Here is a 16077-nt window from a genome sequence, read left to right on the forward strand (position 1 = left end):
GGTTAAAACTAGCAAAGAATATTTCATTCATTAAAAATCAAAGTGATGAATGACAATCGTCATTTTTTTGGTGTCATGAAAACCAAAACAAAAAACAAAGCATTTCGCTAACATGGTTATCAAGAAAGAAAACCAAACAACTTCAGCACTTCGAAGCCAGAATCTATCAATCTTCCTCCTCAAGAAACCGTAGGTGCTTCCCCTTTGGTGTTGGCAATCCCTTCAGCCGCAGGGCACCCGACGAAGCTGATTCCGGAGTCTTTGCAGATCCTTCTTCTTTTTCAACGATTTCATCTTCACTGTCATACACAAATCTGGTATGCTTTCCTTCAAACTTGGGAATCCTTCTCGTCTCATTGACGCAAATATTGCTAATGCCATCACAAAGCTCCTCCACATTGTATCCTCCATCTTTCTCCTTTTCTTCTTCCATTCCATAACATTCATTCAGCTTCAGATAATAGTCTTCTTCGTCATCGGCTGCTTCTTCCTCATCTTCATCATGGGTGCTGGCATTGACCTGCATCGACCAGATGGATGCATTGTCATCATCTGGGGATGATGACTTCTCCTTGCTGTCAGTAATCACAGAGGAGCACTCTGATGAAAGAGAGGAGATTTCAGACTTCTCGGAGAAATCCAGCAGCAGAGAGCGGCTCAGGATACTCTTCTGAGATTCGAGGCTCCCCTGATTTTTTCCTTCAAAGATGTCACATACCACCTACCACATTTGCATGGATGAAAAAAAAATAATCAGTAATTTACAATTTTTTGAGGCAAACCTAAAAGTTAAAACAAGTAAATACAATCAGATTATTGCACCAGATGAAAAATAGGTGAAGAAACCAACCTGCGAAATTAATTGTTCTTGAACAACTGAAGGTTGCTCACAACTCGGACCAACTTTGTTGCTTCCGCTTGCACCAACAGAGAGATCAGAGACCTGTGGCGTGTTCGCTGGCGTTGGCGCGAGGAGTCCCATCGGAGAGTTGGCGATAAGGCCTTGAATAAGGCAAATAGGGCGGCTTTCGAGCGATATCTTTGAGAGCTCAGCCTCCTCTTCAACTTGCTGCAAAAGGGTCTTGACTTGACCTCTCAGCAAGGCCTCTCCAGACCCAGGTGTGTTCTTGGCTCTGCAGCTTCTCTGTTTGAGTATGGCCGACGATGGAGTCTCCAAGCTTCCCATTGCAAGTCCAACTATCGGAGAATCGTTGGTGATGTCAATCAGTGCAGACCGATCTTGTTGTTGCTTCCCATTTGTTGGTCTCAATTTCGAGAGAGCCTTCTCAGAATCTTCAGTCTTTCCTGAAGAAAGATTAACAAAACAAGAAAAGAAAAGCAAAATCCATTGAAAACCATGTATTAAAATCCGGATTTCTGATTGAAAATTTAATGATTCAAGATACGAAAATCAAATTTATGATAAACCCATCAAAGTCCAAGTATTAAAAGTCCCGATTCTGATTGAAAATTACATATTCAAGAAAAGAAAATCAGATTTTTGATAAGATAAACCCATTAAAACCCATGCATCATGAACCCTAAGTACCCATATTTTATTTTCCACGATCATTCGATTGTTTGGAAGGAAACAAAAGAAAGTGAGAGAACTCACTTGAAAGGGGGTTGCTGCTGTTCTGAGCGACCGATGTCTGAGACCTCGTGACTCTCCTGATTGACGATGGAGTCTCCATTGAATCCGAATTGAAAAGTCGCTGAGAAACGGAAAGGGTCGCCGGAAAAAGATCGACGGATCGGAAGTTGGAGATCGGAGAAAGAAAGCAGTGGGCGCTGAAATTCAAATTCTTGAAAGAGACGAGAAAAGTCGATGGCTTTGGGATAAAGTTTGGAAGGATTATAAAGAGGTGGTTTTGTGAACGGGGTTTCTTAAACGAAACGGGAATGTGACCGTTGGCGCGTGCAGTTCGTCGAATTTGACACGTTGGCTAAACTAGCCGTTAAGGTTTCATCATTTGAATTGTGACGGCTTTTCGAGCATAGTAATGGGCTTCGAGTGGATTAGGTTATGGATCGTTTGGGCTTCGACTGTTATCCAAAGTTGGGAGTAAAAAAATGAGATTTTTAGAGTAATGAAAATCATTCTTTTCAATTTTTTTTCTTAGTATATGACATAAAATCAATATGTGATTTCTTACTAAAATAAAAAGATAACAAGAGGAGTTTTTTCCACCCTTTCTAGGAGGTTTTTTTTCCACTCATAACATAATAGTGAGCTTATTATTAGTAGCAACCGAAAAAATTGATGAGGAGTGCCTTCGATGACCCCTTGCTTTGTGCAAATAAGGTGTGGGACAAATGCTTGAGTGATACTCTGCATCACTCAACATTGCCTATTGCCTTTTGTGTATGTGTTGTTGTCATCTATCGACAAACATTCTTGCGTATATTGACATGTGTTGAAAGACCCGCTTGGAAGTTGCCGATAGGCACGCAATATGGCTCAACCGATGACTGTAGCCCACTAACTGTTTGACTAAATGCCATAGGCTTTCGTACAAAATTTTTGCACTCTGCGCATTCTATTTCCTCATTAACCCCCCAAGAATATTTTTTTTGAATTTGCCACTGCTTATATAGTGGTAAGATTATCCAAGTGTGACTTTTTGTTATGAAATGATACAAGTATGTATTGGTTTAGTATGACTAATTACTATTACATTATTATTTTTAAAATATTATTATCGTGTGTCATGACACAGAAGTAAGTGGATAAACTCAATGGGGTTGCTATTCACACATGTTTTTTACTTTTCGCATACTTTTGCTAATTTTTGTCTGTTGTTCTTCTTCAATTTATTTGATCATAATGCAAAAAATTGAGAGTGATGTGTCCAAGATAAAAATGAGTGCGTGGATAATACTACCTAAACTCAAACACAACTCATAGCGCCACCTCTTACCCAAAGATTTTGAGTTTCCACCTACTGTGCCAGTGTGAAAAGACAATTAATTGGTCCTTGTCATTGGGTGAGAAAATTAAATTTTTACTGGTCAGGAACCAAGCAATGTCCTATCTTATAAGGTTAATGGTAATTGAATCATATGATATACGGTACATTACAATTTTAATTTCAATCTATTTGTACCCATAAAATTTCTCAACGCACACTTTCATCTGCAGAGTTTTTGTACGGTGTCCATGCGGACTTTGCTATAAAAATTCTCATTGACTAGGGAGGGAACTACTTAAAATGTAATGTATAACATTATGTGTTGAGTGAATGAAATAATTGATATATTCTATTTTTACATCTCATTTGGTACGTCAAATTATACTGATTGTTTCAATCGGATAGACTAATTTGTTCATTTGATAGCATTGATTATTTAATTGGGTGTACTAAATATATAGTTGGGTGTTTCAATGTGTGTTATCTTAATTTTTTTTTTATGAACTTTTCAATCTAAAAAAAAATACAAATTTTGTCAAAATTAGATTTCATCACTTATGAACCGTTCGCTGGATTAGATTCTCTTATCTCAATCTCATCTGTTGGAAGATCCAAATGCCCACTTCGTTTTCCAAAATAATTTCATTGCACACATGTAGAATGGACATACACATAGAGACTAAGTCTTGTGCTTGTAGCATTTAAATAACTAAATTGTAATGGCTTTACAGTATAAGTGTGTTTCCTTGTGTATTATTTCAAATAATTAAATTGTAATGCCTTTACAATTTAGGTATGTTGTTTGTTTATGTTTTGTGTTTAAGTCTCTAAACTGTCAATGTCATTTTAATATGTATTGTGTTTTTATTTTGAAAGATTCTAAAAGACGCTAGGCGCTAATCAGGCGGTGGGCTGGGACCTAGCGCCTAAGCTGCTAGGCGGGGCCTAGGTGGGCACCTAGACGGACTAGGCGGATTTAAGTAAATCTATTATATTTCGTGTAAATAAATGCTTGTTTATACTTTATATATATAATTTCATCATAAACTACAAAATAGAATGACATATATATTATGAAGTACTGGAACATAATGAAAATATGGAGAACAAACTTATAATCTGTGTTCATTTAAGTATTCAACAAGTTTATTACAATTTATTGAAAAAAATAAAATGCAAATGAAAGTTATCTATTTTCTGTCTAAGTGAGTCGCAACCTAGGCGGGTATAGACGGGTTAGACGGGTGCCTAGGCGGTCTAGGCACCCTTTCTTAATTTTCAAACGCCCAGGCATGAATCGGGGCGGTAACTAGCCGCCTAGCTCCTAGGTGTGGCCTAGACAATGCTAGATGGAGATTTTTAGAATAATGTTTGAAATTAATAAAAGTAAGCCCTTTTAGTATAATATCTTATATCATTTTATGTCTTAAGCATTAAACTTACAAACAAAATGGAGGAGGACCTTTCGAACAAAAATATGTAAAAAAGAAGAATAAAAAATAAATAAATAAAAGTATAGTGTAAGTGTATTGGCAAGTGAAGGGAGTGGTAAAATTTGACTCACATAGGTTGCTACTTTTTTCGTGGGACCCACTGTTTTTTGGGGCTAGTTGTAGCCTAATTTTTTGCTACCCAAAAAAGGAAGTTGCTAACCCAAATTGTAGATCTAGTCCCATTATCTGACTCATTATGGATGAAATTTCTAATTAGAACTTCAAATATAGTAGTCTCATGGAGGCTAAAACCCCCATTGGGGTTGGGGGAGAAGGGGTGGGAACAAGAGGTGGGAGGAGGTGGGGACTAGTTCCCAATCTTCTTGTAAGAGGAATGCTAGCTACCTATCTCTCTTGCCTTTTCCTCTTTCCCAGTTATTGGTTGTCATGTAAACTCCACTATCATTTAATGTGAGGTCATGTATGTGAGGGAGACAAAATATTTAAACAAAATGATGTGGATGTTGACGATTGAATTATTACTAAAATGTTGATTAAAATACTTATTTCTTACTTGTGACATATCATTTGGTTTGCAAATTTGGTTTAAAAATTAGGAGCATTTTTGCTCATCACCAGTCAGTGTGGTGTATGCTCACCACCCTATTTATCACAATTAGATAAGTTTGAATTTTCAAATTCGTGTAATTGATAGGCACAAATCTCAAAAATCAAAATCATCTAACAGTGAAAATAAGTGGTGAGCATACACCACATTAAATAGTGATGAGCAAAAATGCACTTTTAAAAATTTAATATCTCTAACATTATTCATTTAATGTGTTTAAAAACATGTATTTCCTTTTTCCTTTTTTTTTTCCTTCGCTCAGTAAACTCACCAAAAATTAAAAATAAAAAACTCAAAGTCTCCTTCCCCGAGCCTGGCCTGGCCGTCTATTATTCCAACAAAAATCCCCAAACCCACATGTTCACGTTTATGTTTATCAATTCTAAATTGCAGAAAACCTCAACCCACACCAATTAATCCCCAAACCCACATCACAGAAATTGAACCGTGGTACAAAAAAAACTCAAATTCGTCATCAAAAAAATTGTGACCATATTTGCTGAGCAGTCGTCAATGGTCATCATCTCCACGCCCCTCTGAAATCAAAGACCGTCACCTCCATCGACCTTTTTGTTCACTTCAGCCACCACTACCTCCAGGGTCCTCTCCGGATCGCCACTCTCCTCGCATCGAAATCTCTATCAGCGATCAAGGTTCTAAAAGGCGCTAAACATTAGTCCGAAAGTGGGTTGGAGCATAACGACCAAGTGAGCGTCTAGGTGGACTAGACAGATTTAAATAAATATATTCTATTTCGTGTAAATAAGTGTCTTTTATACTTAAAATATGTATAATTTCATCATAAACTACAAAATAAAATGACATATATATTATGAAGTATTGAAACTTAATGAAAATATGGGGAACAAGCATATAATGTGTGTTCATTTTAAGTATTCAATAAGTTTCTTACAATTTGTTGGAAAAAAAAAAAAAGCAAATTGAAAGTTATTTATTTTCTATCTAAGTGAGTCGCGACCTAGGCGAGTCTAGCCGGGCTAGGCTAGCATCTCAACAAGTCTAGGCGTTATTTCTTAATTTCAAACACCTGGACATTAATTGGAGCGGTGACCAATCGCCTAATGCCTAGGCTGGATCTGGAGGGCGCTAGGCAGAGATTTTTAAAACAATGTTAGCGATGACCATTTAATTCAAACCATCTCAATCTCCAAATCCCTCCTTTTGCAGCCCCAAAGTTTAGACAGAATCACAAAAAAAAAAAACGAGGATATCATATTGGTGTCCGTGGAGTTGGGATTATGGACGAAAGATGGGGAAGGGGAAAGATAAATCGTGAAAATTAGAGTTTAAGGTGTGTTTAACTTTAGATAAAAAAAAAATAAAAGATAAGAAGAAAGGGAGTAGGAGTGTTTAACTTTAGATAAAATAAATGATGAGTTTGAATTGATTTATAAGGGGTTATAAAGGGAATAGGAGTTACATGTTTTTAAAAAACATTTAATACATTGTTTTAAGTGATATGGCAACCAATGAATGGGGAAGGCGGGTAGGAAAAAGGGTCCGCAGAGAAAGGTAAGAGGAGAATGTAGCTAGCATTTCTCCCCACTGTAAATTGATTTTTGTTACTTTTTAGGGTAAATTATATTTTATCCTCTTGGATTTGAATGTCATTGAAACCTCATACAATATCTTTAAAAACATTTCAATCTCATAACTTAGTTATTATTTTATTTCAATTTTATACGACCGTTAAAAAATATGTTAAATTATCTATTAAGTGAAGATGTGGCAAGTGATGAGACATATTTACGTTGACGTGGCTGCCACACATGTATCAAATGGTTAAGAACAATTTAAGAAAAAGTTTACAAAAAGAAGAAGAAGATAAGAAAAAAAAAAGAGACGACATCGTCTTCAACTTTGACTTGTGGAAATCGACGATGATGAACCAAAACCCAATACCCAAAACCAAAAACCCAGAACCCACATCCTCATCAAATTTAAAAACATCGACAACAGGAAACTCAAATTGAAATGCAACCTAGAACCAAGAACCCACATCCCAGCTCAGATTCACTCAAAACCATCTTGAAATCCCTTACCTCACCTTTATTCCCCACTAAGGTATTAAATATCGATGATATCGGAAATATCGGTAGTCCAAAAACACGGAAATATCGATGGAAATATCAGGATATTATCGATATCGATAAAAATAATATGGAAACCACGGAAATTGTAAGAAAAACTTGGAAATTTTTATTGAAACTTTGTATGATGTTTATTTAGTCAATTATCTATTAGTTTATCACAAAAAAATGGAAGGAAATGCATTGCATGATGGATTTAACTAATTTAAGTTGATTATTAGTTTTTCACCTTTTCCCTGAAATTATATATTTTCACTCTTTCCCTGAAATTATATAAATTGTGCAATTGAGTCATTTATCCTAATCTAATCTAGACCCTCCATCTTGATTCTCACTCTCCGTCATGCTGCCACGTGGCAGCCCACTAACCCTTACCCTATCTCTCTCTCTCTTTTCCCGAGTCTCTCTCGGACCCTTTACTCTTTCTTAGTTCTCAACTCTATCTCTCTCTCGAACTCTCGTTCTCTCACTCCATTTCCCCGATTGCACCCACACCCAGGCACACCCAGATTTGTCCACCCCGATGCCAGCGCAGCATCTCAACCACCCTCCTGAACTCTCCCTCCCTTTTCTCCGTCTCTGGGAAGCACGCCGACGCACAGATGACTCCATTTCCCCGATTGCACCCACACCAAGGCCCACCCAAATTCGTCCACCCCGATGCCAGTGTAGCATCTCCACCACCCTCCTGAACTCTTCCTCCCTCTCCTCCATCTCTGGGAAGCACGGCGACATGCAGAGGAACCCCGATGACCCCAAGGACACCCAACCCATATTCCGGCCACCTCTGGAGAAAATGGATTGCTCATTTTGATGGGTCTGAGCGTGGATTGCAGAGAGGGGCGCAGATCTTGGCAGCTATGATGACGGAAACCCGTTGGATACCTATTAAAATATCGGTAATATCGCGATATTTTGACGAAAACCCGTTGGATACCTATTAAAATATCGGTAACGTGAAAAACCGATAATATCGGCGAAATGGCATTTTGGACATTGTTCCCCACAATCATCTTTGTTGCAAAATTAGAGTACCCACAAAGCTTTCACCAAAGCCGTTGCACTCACGAATGCGGAAATCCCAACCATCCAAAGCACACACAAACGCCATATCCCCTTTTGGGGTTGAAACGTATCCTCATCAAACCATGAGTCGTCACTCAATTGGCAGCGGTGGAGACCTCATTATTCGTAATCCCAACACCCACAACCTTGGATTCAATCTAGAATCTTCTAGCTCTCTTGGCATCTCAGCCATGGCTACATCGTTGTTCAAAGCCATGATGCTAACCCACTTCTGGAACCCACCCATTGAAACATAAGAAGAACAAAAGAACCCACCCACCCACCCACCCACCCACCCACCCAGAGTTGTCGCCACAGCAGAGCTGCAACCATACCCACCATTCTTTCTCCCACGTGTTGACTTAGGTTTCCCTCTTTCAACCACGCCAGATTTTAGCCACGGTCGCTTTCAATTTCGACGGATCCGAGAAATTCCAAATTTCAAACCACACCAGATTTGAATTGCTGCGATTTGGTCGTGGTGGGTGTGGTTTCGAGGGTTAATGGTGATGGAGGGGCGTGTTGTTGGTGGTTGTGGACGATGAGGTTGGTCTGAGAGATAAGAGGTGTGGGGATGGAGGAGGAGGGGAGAAGGGGTGGAGCAGAGAGAGAAGAGGTGTCGGGTGGTGGTGGCAGTGGCGGTGGGATGGGGTTGATTATTAATTTTTTTTTTGGACATTTTAATTTAGGGTAAATTACACTTTCATACCTCAGGTTTGTGCTCTATTTCAATTCTTTACAACATCTTTAAAACATTTCACTTTCATACCTTAAGTACTATTTTATTTCAAAATACTATCTCCGTTACATTTTTCATCCATTGATCTATTAAATACTGACGTGGCTGCCAAATGTCTGTCACGTGGTAAAAAAAATATTTTTTAAAAAACTTGATTTTTTACAAAAAAAAAAAAGAAAAGAAAAAAGAAATTGAATACCCCAGTGACCCACATCTGCAAGAACAAGAAGAAGAAGAAGAAGAAGAGGGAGGAAGGAAGAAAGAAAAAAAATTTGAAACTATCCCTCCCCCCAGCGACCCACATCTGCAAGAACAAGAAGAAGAAGAGGGAGGAAGAAAGAAAGAAAAAAAATTGAAACTATCCATTCCCCCCCCCCAAGCAACCCACATCTGCAAGAAGAAGAAGAAGGGAAAAAAAATTGAGCGACCCGCATCTGCAGCAGGAAGAAGAAGAGGAAGAGGAGGGAGTAAGAAAAGAAAAAAAAAACAACCCTCCGCCCACGACCCTTCTCCTGTCGCCCGCCCCCTCCCCCCCCAGTCGGAGACCCAGCTCCCCTTCTCCCCGCTCGACCTTCCTCCCGTCCTCTCTCCCCCGCCTGAGACCCAGCTCCCCCCTCTCCCTGCGCGACCCTCCTCCTTCCGCAATCTGGTGATTTTCAGTGTGGGTGAGTTTTGAAAATACGAGTTTGAGATGATTTTTGGACTGGTTTTATGGTAGATCCACCTAATCTTGGGTGGGATTTTCAGGGGTGAGTGATGGGGGATTTTGGGGTTTTTTTCTTTCTTTCTTCCTTCGTCTTCCTCTTCTTCTTCTTCTTGCAGATGTGGGTCGCTGGGGTTTCAATTTTTTTTTTGTTTGTAAAAATTCAGGTTTTTAAAAAAAATATTTTTTTTCTGCCACGTGGCAGACATTTGGCAGCCACATGGCATATATGTGGCAGCCACGTCAACATTTAACGGATCAATGGATGAAAAATGTAACGGAGGTATTATTTTGAAATAAAATAGTACTTAAGGTATGAAAGTGAAATGTTTTAAAGATGTTGTAAGGAATTGAAATATAACCCAAACCTGAGATATGAAAATGTAATTTACCCTTTAATTTATTAAATATTTCAATAATTGTTTTTTTTTTTTAAATTTGTATCCACATGGCACAAAGTTGGCATCCACCTTATTAAAAACTGTGTCCCATAACTGCCACATCATTACTTAACAACCAGTCTAACAAATTATGTAACTGATTGTATGAAATTGCAATTAAATTATATTTGATGTATCAAATTGTAATGTTTTAAAGATGATGTACATGGTTGCAATTGCACCCAAACTTGAGGGTGCAAAATATAATTTACCCTACATTTTAACATAAAGTTAACATAAGTAACTAAGATTGCAAACTTTACAAAACTAGTAGAAATCTTCTGCACCCATAAAAAGTTGTAGCCTCTCTAAAAGGATGACACATGTCCACCTAGTTAAACACCTTAATATCGTTAACTTTTTGTTATTCCTCATCCTATGCGTCTCCCCGATTGCCCCTCGGCATCCAAAATTCCCAACTCCCACCTTCCATTTTTCAAAGCCAAAACCCAGAACAAGAACACTAAGATTTGTAACATTTTCTCACTCTACTCCTGCCTAGACCTAGTTTAGCCACCAATGCCTTAGTGTGACAACCCGTCCCTAATTTTACGATTTTATTAATTTTAAAAGAGTGAATTGACGAAAATGCCCCTAGAGGTAAGGATTGATTTCCGTTGACCATTGTTTAGAGAGAGACGTATGATTCATTTTGTTGGCATATTTGTGTAGTACGCGACGATATGAACACGTAGGCACAATCGAAATTGAATTTGGAGTTACTATGGGGATTTTACGGACTTACGAAGTCATAAGGTACCTTAATAATTTCACTATTCTAGGTAATTGGCCCTTTATTATTTTAACATTTTTTTTTAGTTTTTTGTCCAGTGAGACCCACCCACATGGGACTCTCACTCATTTCCCTTGTTCTGGATCCTCACCTCCAGATACCTTGGTCTCTCTTTCACCTCACTTCCTCCACTCCTTTGCTGCCACCTCACCACACTCACCCAAACTCTCCTCTCATTTTTTGCCATGGGTTTCCTCTCCTCCTTCACTCCACCTCATCTCTCTCTCTCTCTCTCTCTCTCTCTCTCTCCTACTCATACACCCATATCACCGTTTCAATTTTTGAGTTGTATACATGTTTTGGCGATGTTTTGGACGCATAAAACACCTTGGGGAAATACTCCGGCAATTTTGAGCTATTTTCTGGCCAACTTTGGCCACGGTCGAGGAACCCAATGGTATATTTCTGGCCAAATCTTGAGCTTTAACTTCATATATTGGGTTGCTAGGTTTAGCTGAGTTTTGGGGATGAACGGAGCTTCTAAAGTTCTGGCTTTCTTCTTTGCGAAAACCGGCGACAAGAACCAGGTCAACTCGACCCAACCTGAAAAAAAAGGCCTAAGCCCATACCCGGCCCAAACCTTAAGCCCAAGCCTTTGTGCCATAATTCCAGCCCGGCCCATTTATGAAATGGGCTCAAAATATTCTAGGAATATTCTTTGGAATATTTTTACTATCGGAGACTCTAGCTTTCTAGCTTGAACAAATGTGACATCGCAAGTAACTGTGAGTGGATCTTTCTTTTATATATATATATGATTGTTAGTTTCCATTTATACATTTGAAAAAGAATTTCCTACGTATGCCTAGATTAGACTAATGTTTATAAGAATTAGCGAAATAATAGAAAATTAGGAAATTATCATAAATCCTACGGGATGCACATGTATGCGTACTTTTATGGGATTTTAATTAATATTTTATTTATTACTATTATGTCGATGTGAATTATCGATTTACTGTTATGTGATTGTATTTATGTTAATTGTTCATCATTGTCGCACCGGCGTTAGTACTCGCTCGGGCTAGGGTCAGTCTTTCACGTGTATGTGCACATCGCACCGTACGCTCACTTTGGATCCATTGTAGGTACTAGTCATGTCCTAGATTGCTATAGGCAATTAGGACTCGTATATGATGCGCATTGTGCCAGTCTTCACGTGATTGTAGTACTAGAGCATATATCATTGTTACACCCAGTCATGTTCATGTCAAAATATGTCTGCAGGAACTCGTGTATCAGTATGTGTCGATGAGCACTTGATATGATATGTTTGCTTATTCGAGATTATGCGATTATGGACGTTATGTGATTACTTGATGAAGATTAATTCTTGGAAAATCTTAGTATAGGTGGCTACCTTTACTGGTATAATTATTATCCTACCTCATTCCTGCTTACATGCGCACTCTTATTTAGGCACTTTTAGGTTTAAATTTATTCACATTTTCCACATCACTATACTTTATGGCTTCGTCAACTTCCGGGTGTTGGCCAACACAGCTTAATTCGGAGTTCAGGTGGACATTCAAGTCGGGGTGTTTCACTTAGACCCAGCTTAGCTGCCAAAGCGCTAGGTCCCAATCACCGCCCCACTAACGCCTAACACCTTTTAGAATTTGTATGTTATATAAAATTGTAACGTTTTCTCTTTTGGTAAAAAAAAAAAAGCACATATTTTTTGTTTTTGTTTTTAAAATAGAAGGAAAGAGGAAGAGAGTGAGAGATAATGTGTGAGTTGGAAGAGAGGGGATACGGGTTTATTTTTTATTTTTTTATTTTTTTTTAATTTCTTAATATTAGAGATATGTTATAATCATATGTGGGTGAGGCTTAAAAAAATTAATATTTAGTTTGTGTGAAATTATATTACTACCTTTGGTTTTAATTTCTATTCGGTTTTTATTAGGGTGATTAAAAGATAATTTATAAGATTTTAATTAAAGTTTTAATAATATGTAGTTAAGATTATATCGTCACGTAATAGCGAAGTACACCGAAAGATCTCTGAGAAAAAAGAGAATATTTGGTGGCCGAGTTCAAGTTGTGTTGTATGGGGGGATCTTGTAATCATATCAATTCATCGTATATTATGTAGTCAGAAATAATTTAAAATTTAAAATTAAATATAAATATTACCTAATGAAAATTAATCAGAAAAAGGATCCGGCAATGATTATTTTCCGTATGGGAGTAGTTATTTGGTAGAGTGACGTACAGCTCAGCTCTTCTTTTTTATTTGATTGGGGATGCACAGCTCAGATTCATTTGACCAATCGAGTGTGAACTTTGAAAACTGTCGGGATTAAATTAATTATAGAAAATCTCACTATCACTAAGCATGATTAACAATACATACGTGTGATCTAGGAGCCAAATAATTTTCAGGAAAAAAACAAAAGGAGCAAAATAATCGAAAAAGGAAAGAAGGAAATACACCAACATGTAATGCATATGTATGTTTATACACGTGCTCCGGGAGAGGTTATAACTCCATACGTAGATTATTTATCTCACACAAGAATTTAACTTTACGACCATATGGTGTATATCGAGCAGAGGGGATTACTAAACTGCATGATATATTTATGTTTTATTTATTTATTATAAGTGATATTACTATTCTAAGTTAAAGTAATGAAAGAAATTGTAGCAATAGTCATTCAACTTTAATCCAATTGAAGCAATGGTCTTTCAACTAAAAATCCATGACCATTGGTCCTTTAATTTCTCAAAACGTGCAACTATGATCTTTTTCATAAACTCTATCAGAACGAGTCATGTTGGAAGAATCATTGTTACAATTGGATTAAAGTTGAGAGACCGTTGCTCCAATTTGGTTAAAGTTGAGGGACAATTTCTCCAATAGAGTTAAAGTTAAGGGACTATTTCTACAATTTTCTCATATTTGCCCCTTGATTTAGCCTCACGTGCATGGAACGTGAAAATGTTCTAACGAACTTGACGAAAATGACCATAGTTGCACGTTTTGACGAGTTAAGAGACCAATGGTCATGAATTTTTTTTGAGAAACCATTGCTCCAATTGAGTTAAAGTTGAGAGACTGTTGCTACAATTTTCTAGAAGAGGAAGAATTTAAACTCAAGATACGTTAGGTTGAAGAGGAATATCCTATTTACTAGGGCAATTCACCACTTACGACATGTTTATGTTAATTTACTAAATAATTAGGGAACTTCAAAAAATTATTGATAACTTAAAAAACAAATAAAAATACATCATCCAACAAATTGAATACTCATCAAATAAAACAAAAGAATTTTAAAAAAAAAAAGTTTTTTATAAGTTACAATGCAATCTTAATACAATCTCCATGCCAAAACATTATCGTTTTATTTATTTTGGTGAAATTTTAATTGAATAATAGAAAGGAAATTATTACTCTCACTTCAAAAGTTTCATTATGCATTGCTTACAAGCGTATTAAGGGCATTTGCGGGTGTCATTGTGGGTTTTGAGGTTAAAATAGCAAGGACATGACTCATAGTTGCCAGAAGTGCCTGGAGGAACACAATTGCACTTGTCACAACAACTCCCACATGCCCTTTTGCAGAGACGAGGCCTCGATGATAGTTTGCACCTTCCTTCACATGCCACCCCACAATCTGCACACATATATTTTGCACAATTAATTAATTGGACATAAGAAATTATAACTAACAACTTTCATGGTAAGATATGAACTCAAATTTTCTTAAAGACTGGATGTCAATAGATTAAATGGTCATAATCACAGTAACGGTGAGATTAGCAAGAGAATCGAAGATGAAAGAGCGTGACGTACCTAATGTCGGGGCCTGGGGGCTTGGTGCTCCATTGACGTCCATCTGAAAATAGTTAGGTACAAATACTTCTCAATTCATATATTTTCTTAAATCATTGAAGAAAATTTGAATACACCATTTGAAAGTTGAAAGAAACATATGGTATATATGTGTCGATATATTACCGTCTCATATTGATGATTAGCTGCTTTAGTGAGATATTGGAGAAGCAGAAAAGAGACAAGCATGGAAGCTACGAGCGTTCTTGATGACAAAGCCATCTTGATTATATTTATGGAAGAAGAAGAAGGGAGTATCTTAGTTTGGCTTGTATGTTATGAGACATTAGTGTGTGGATTTATAGGGAGAGACTGATGAATGATGATGCATGGAAGGCAGTAGGGCGGGCTCATGCAAGTGCCTGCTTACCTGTCCAATAATACTGGATGTATTATTTATTTTAATACTTTTCTTTTTCAGAGGGTCTCCGCGAAAGTCACACTGCCAGACTGCACTCCAACTCATCTACCTTTAACCAATGTTTTCTTCTTTTGTTTTGTGTTTGCTTTGTTTATGGTTTACCACTAATATCTTTGCTTAACATTTGGACCAAAATTTAATGGATAATTACATGTGGTGTACTATTTCATGTTCCGGACATATTAAATTTTTTTTTTCCCTACTATAATTCAATGTGTCCGGGATACAAAATAGAACACTATGTATCACTATACAAGTGGTGAACTACATGGTTAAAAAATTAAGGGTTAAACTCTGTTTATTACCCTAATGTTTCATGGTTTTCAACATTTAGTACATAAAGTTTTTTTCGTCTCATAATCATACCTAAAGTGTAAATTTTGGGATAGTCTCATACATCCGTTAGTTAAACCGTTAAGTTTCCAGTTAAGTGATGACGTGGCGCCCATGTGGACAATGACTGTGCGCCACGTGTCATTAAAAATATTAAAATATTAAAATAAATAATTAAATAAAAGTATTTATAAAAAAAAATTAAAATTAAAAAAAAACCCTACCCCTGCACACACTCTCTCTATCTCTCAACCTCTCTTTGCTCTTGCTTCTCTCCGCTCTTCGACACCATCGACAATGTCAAGGCCAAGATCCAAGCCAAGGAGGACATCCCCGTGGACCAGCAGCCCCTCATCTAAACCCACCTCCAGATTTTTCCTATGCACCCTCACCCTCACCCTCACCCCACTTCCCTCTGCATCCTCCACTTCACAGAAAACCCAAACAATGCCTCTGATTTCTTCAAAACCAACGAAAACCCTCAATCTTAGATCTCACAACCATTTTTAAGTCTCTTGCCTTTTTCATCAAATCAGAGACATCTGAGCGTCCATTCCTTAAATTCCCGGTCCACATAGTCCAACGGAGCCTCAGACCTGCAATCAAGGTGAAACGTTGTCATCTGACCGGTCGAGGTTGCTGCCATATGCAATTG

General features: G+C 37.6%; 2 protein-coding genes across 2 annotated transcripts; both read right to left on the reverse strand.

The window, feature by feature from the left end:
- Positions 1 to 2: 2 nt before the first annotated feature.
- LOC126601854 (uncharacterized) lies at positions 3 to 1860 on the reverse strand. Its single transcript, XM_050268623.1, has 3 exons — positions 1616 to 1860; positions 851 to 1305; positions 3 to 721 (listed from the first exon to the last, which is right to left on the reverse strand). The coding sequence occupies exons 1-3, from the start codon at positions 1692 to 1694 to the stop codon at positions 167 to 169; spliced, it is 1089 nt and encodes a 362-aa protein (XP_050124580.1). The 5' UTR covers positions 1695 to 1860; the 3' UTR covers positions 3 to 166.
- An 11951-nt stretch (positions 1861 to 13811) lies between these two features.
- Positions 13812 to 15005, reverse strand: LOC126604543 (snakin-2-like). Its single transcript, XM_050271832.1, has 3 exons — positions 14795 to 15005; positions 14630 to 14672; positions 13812 to 14450 (listed from the first exon to the last, which is right to left on the reverse strand). Exons 1-3 carry the CDS (start codon positions 14888 to 14890, stop codon positions 14269 to 14271), a joined length of 321 nt encoding a protein of 106 aa, XP_050127789.1. The 5' UTR covers positions 14891 to 15005; the 3' UTR covers positions 13812 to 14268.
- Positions 15006 to 16077: the final 1072 nt, after the last annotated feature.

Source organism: Malus sylvestris, chromosome 15 (assembly GCF_916048215.2).
Source record: "Malus sylvestris chromosome 15, drMalSylv7.2, whole genome shotgun sequence".
Lineage (NCBI taxonomy): Eukaryota > Viridiplantae > Streptophyta > Magnoliopsida > Rosales > Rosaceae > Malus > Malus sylvestris.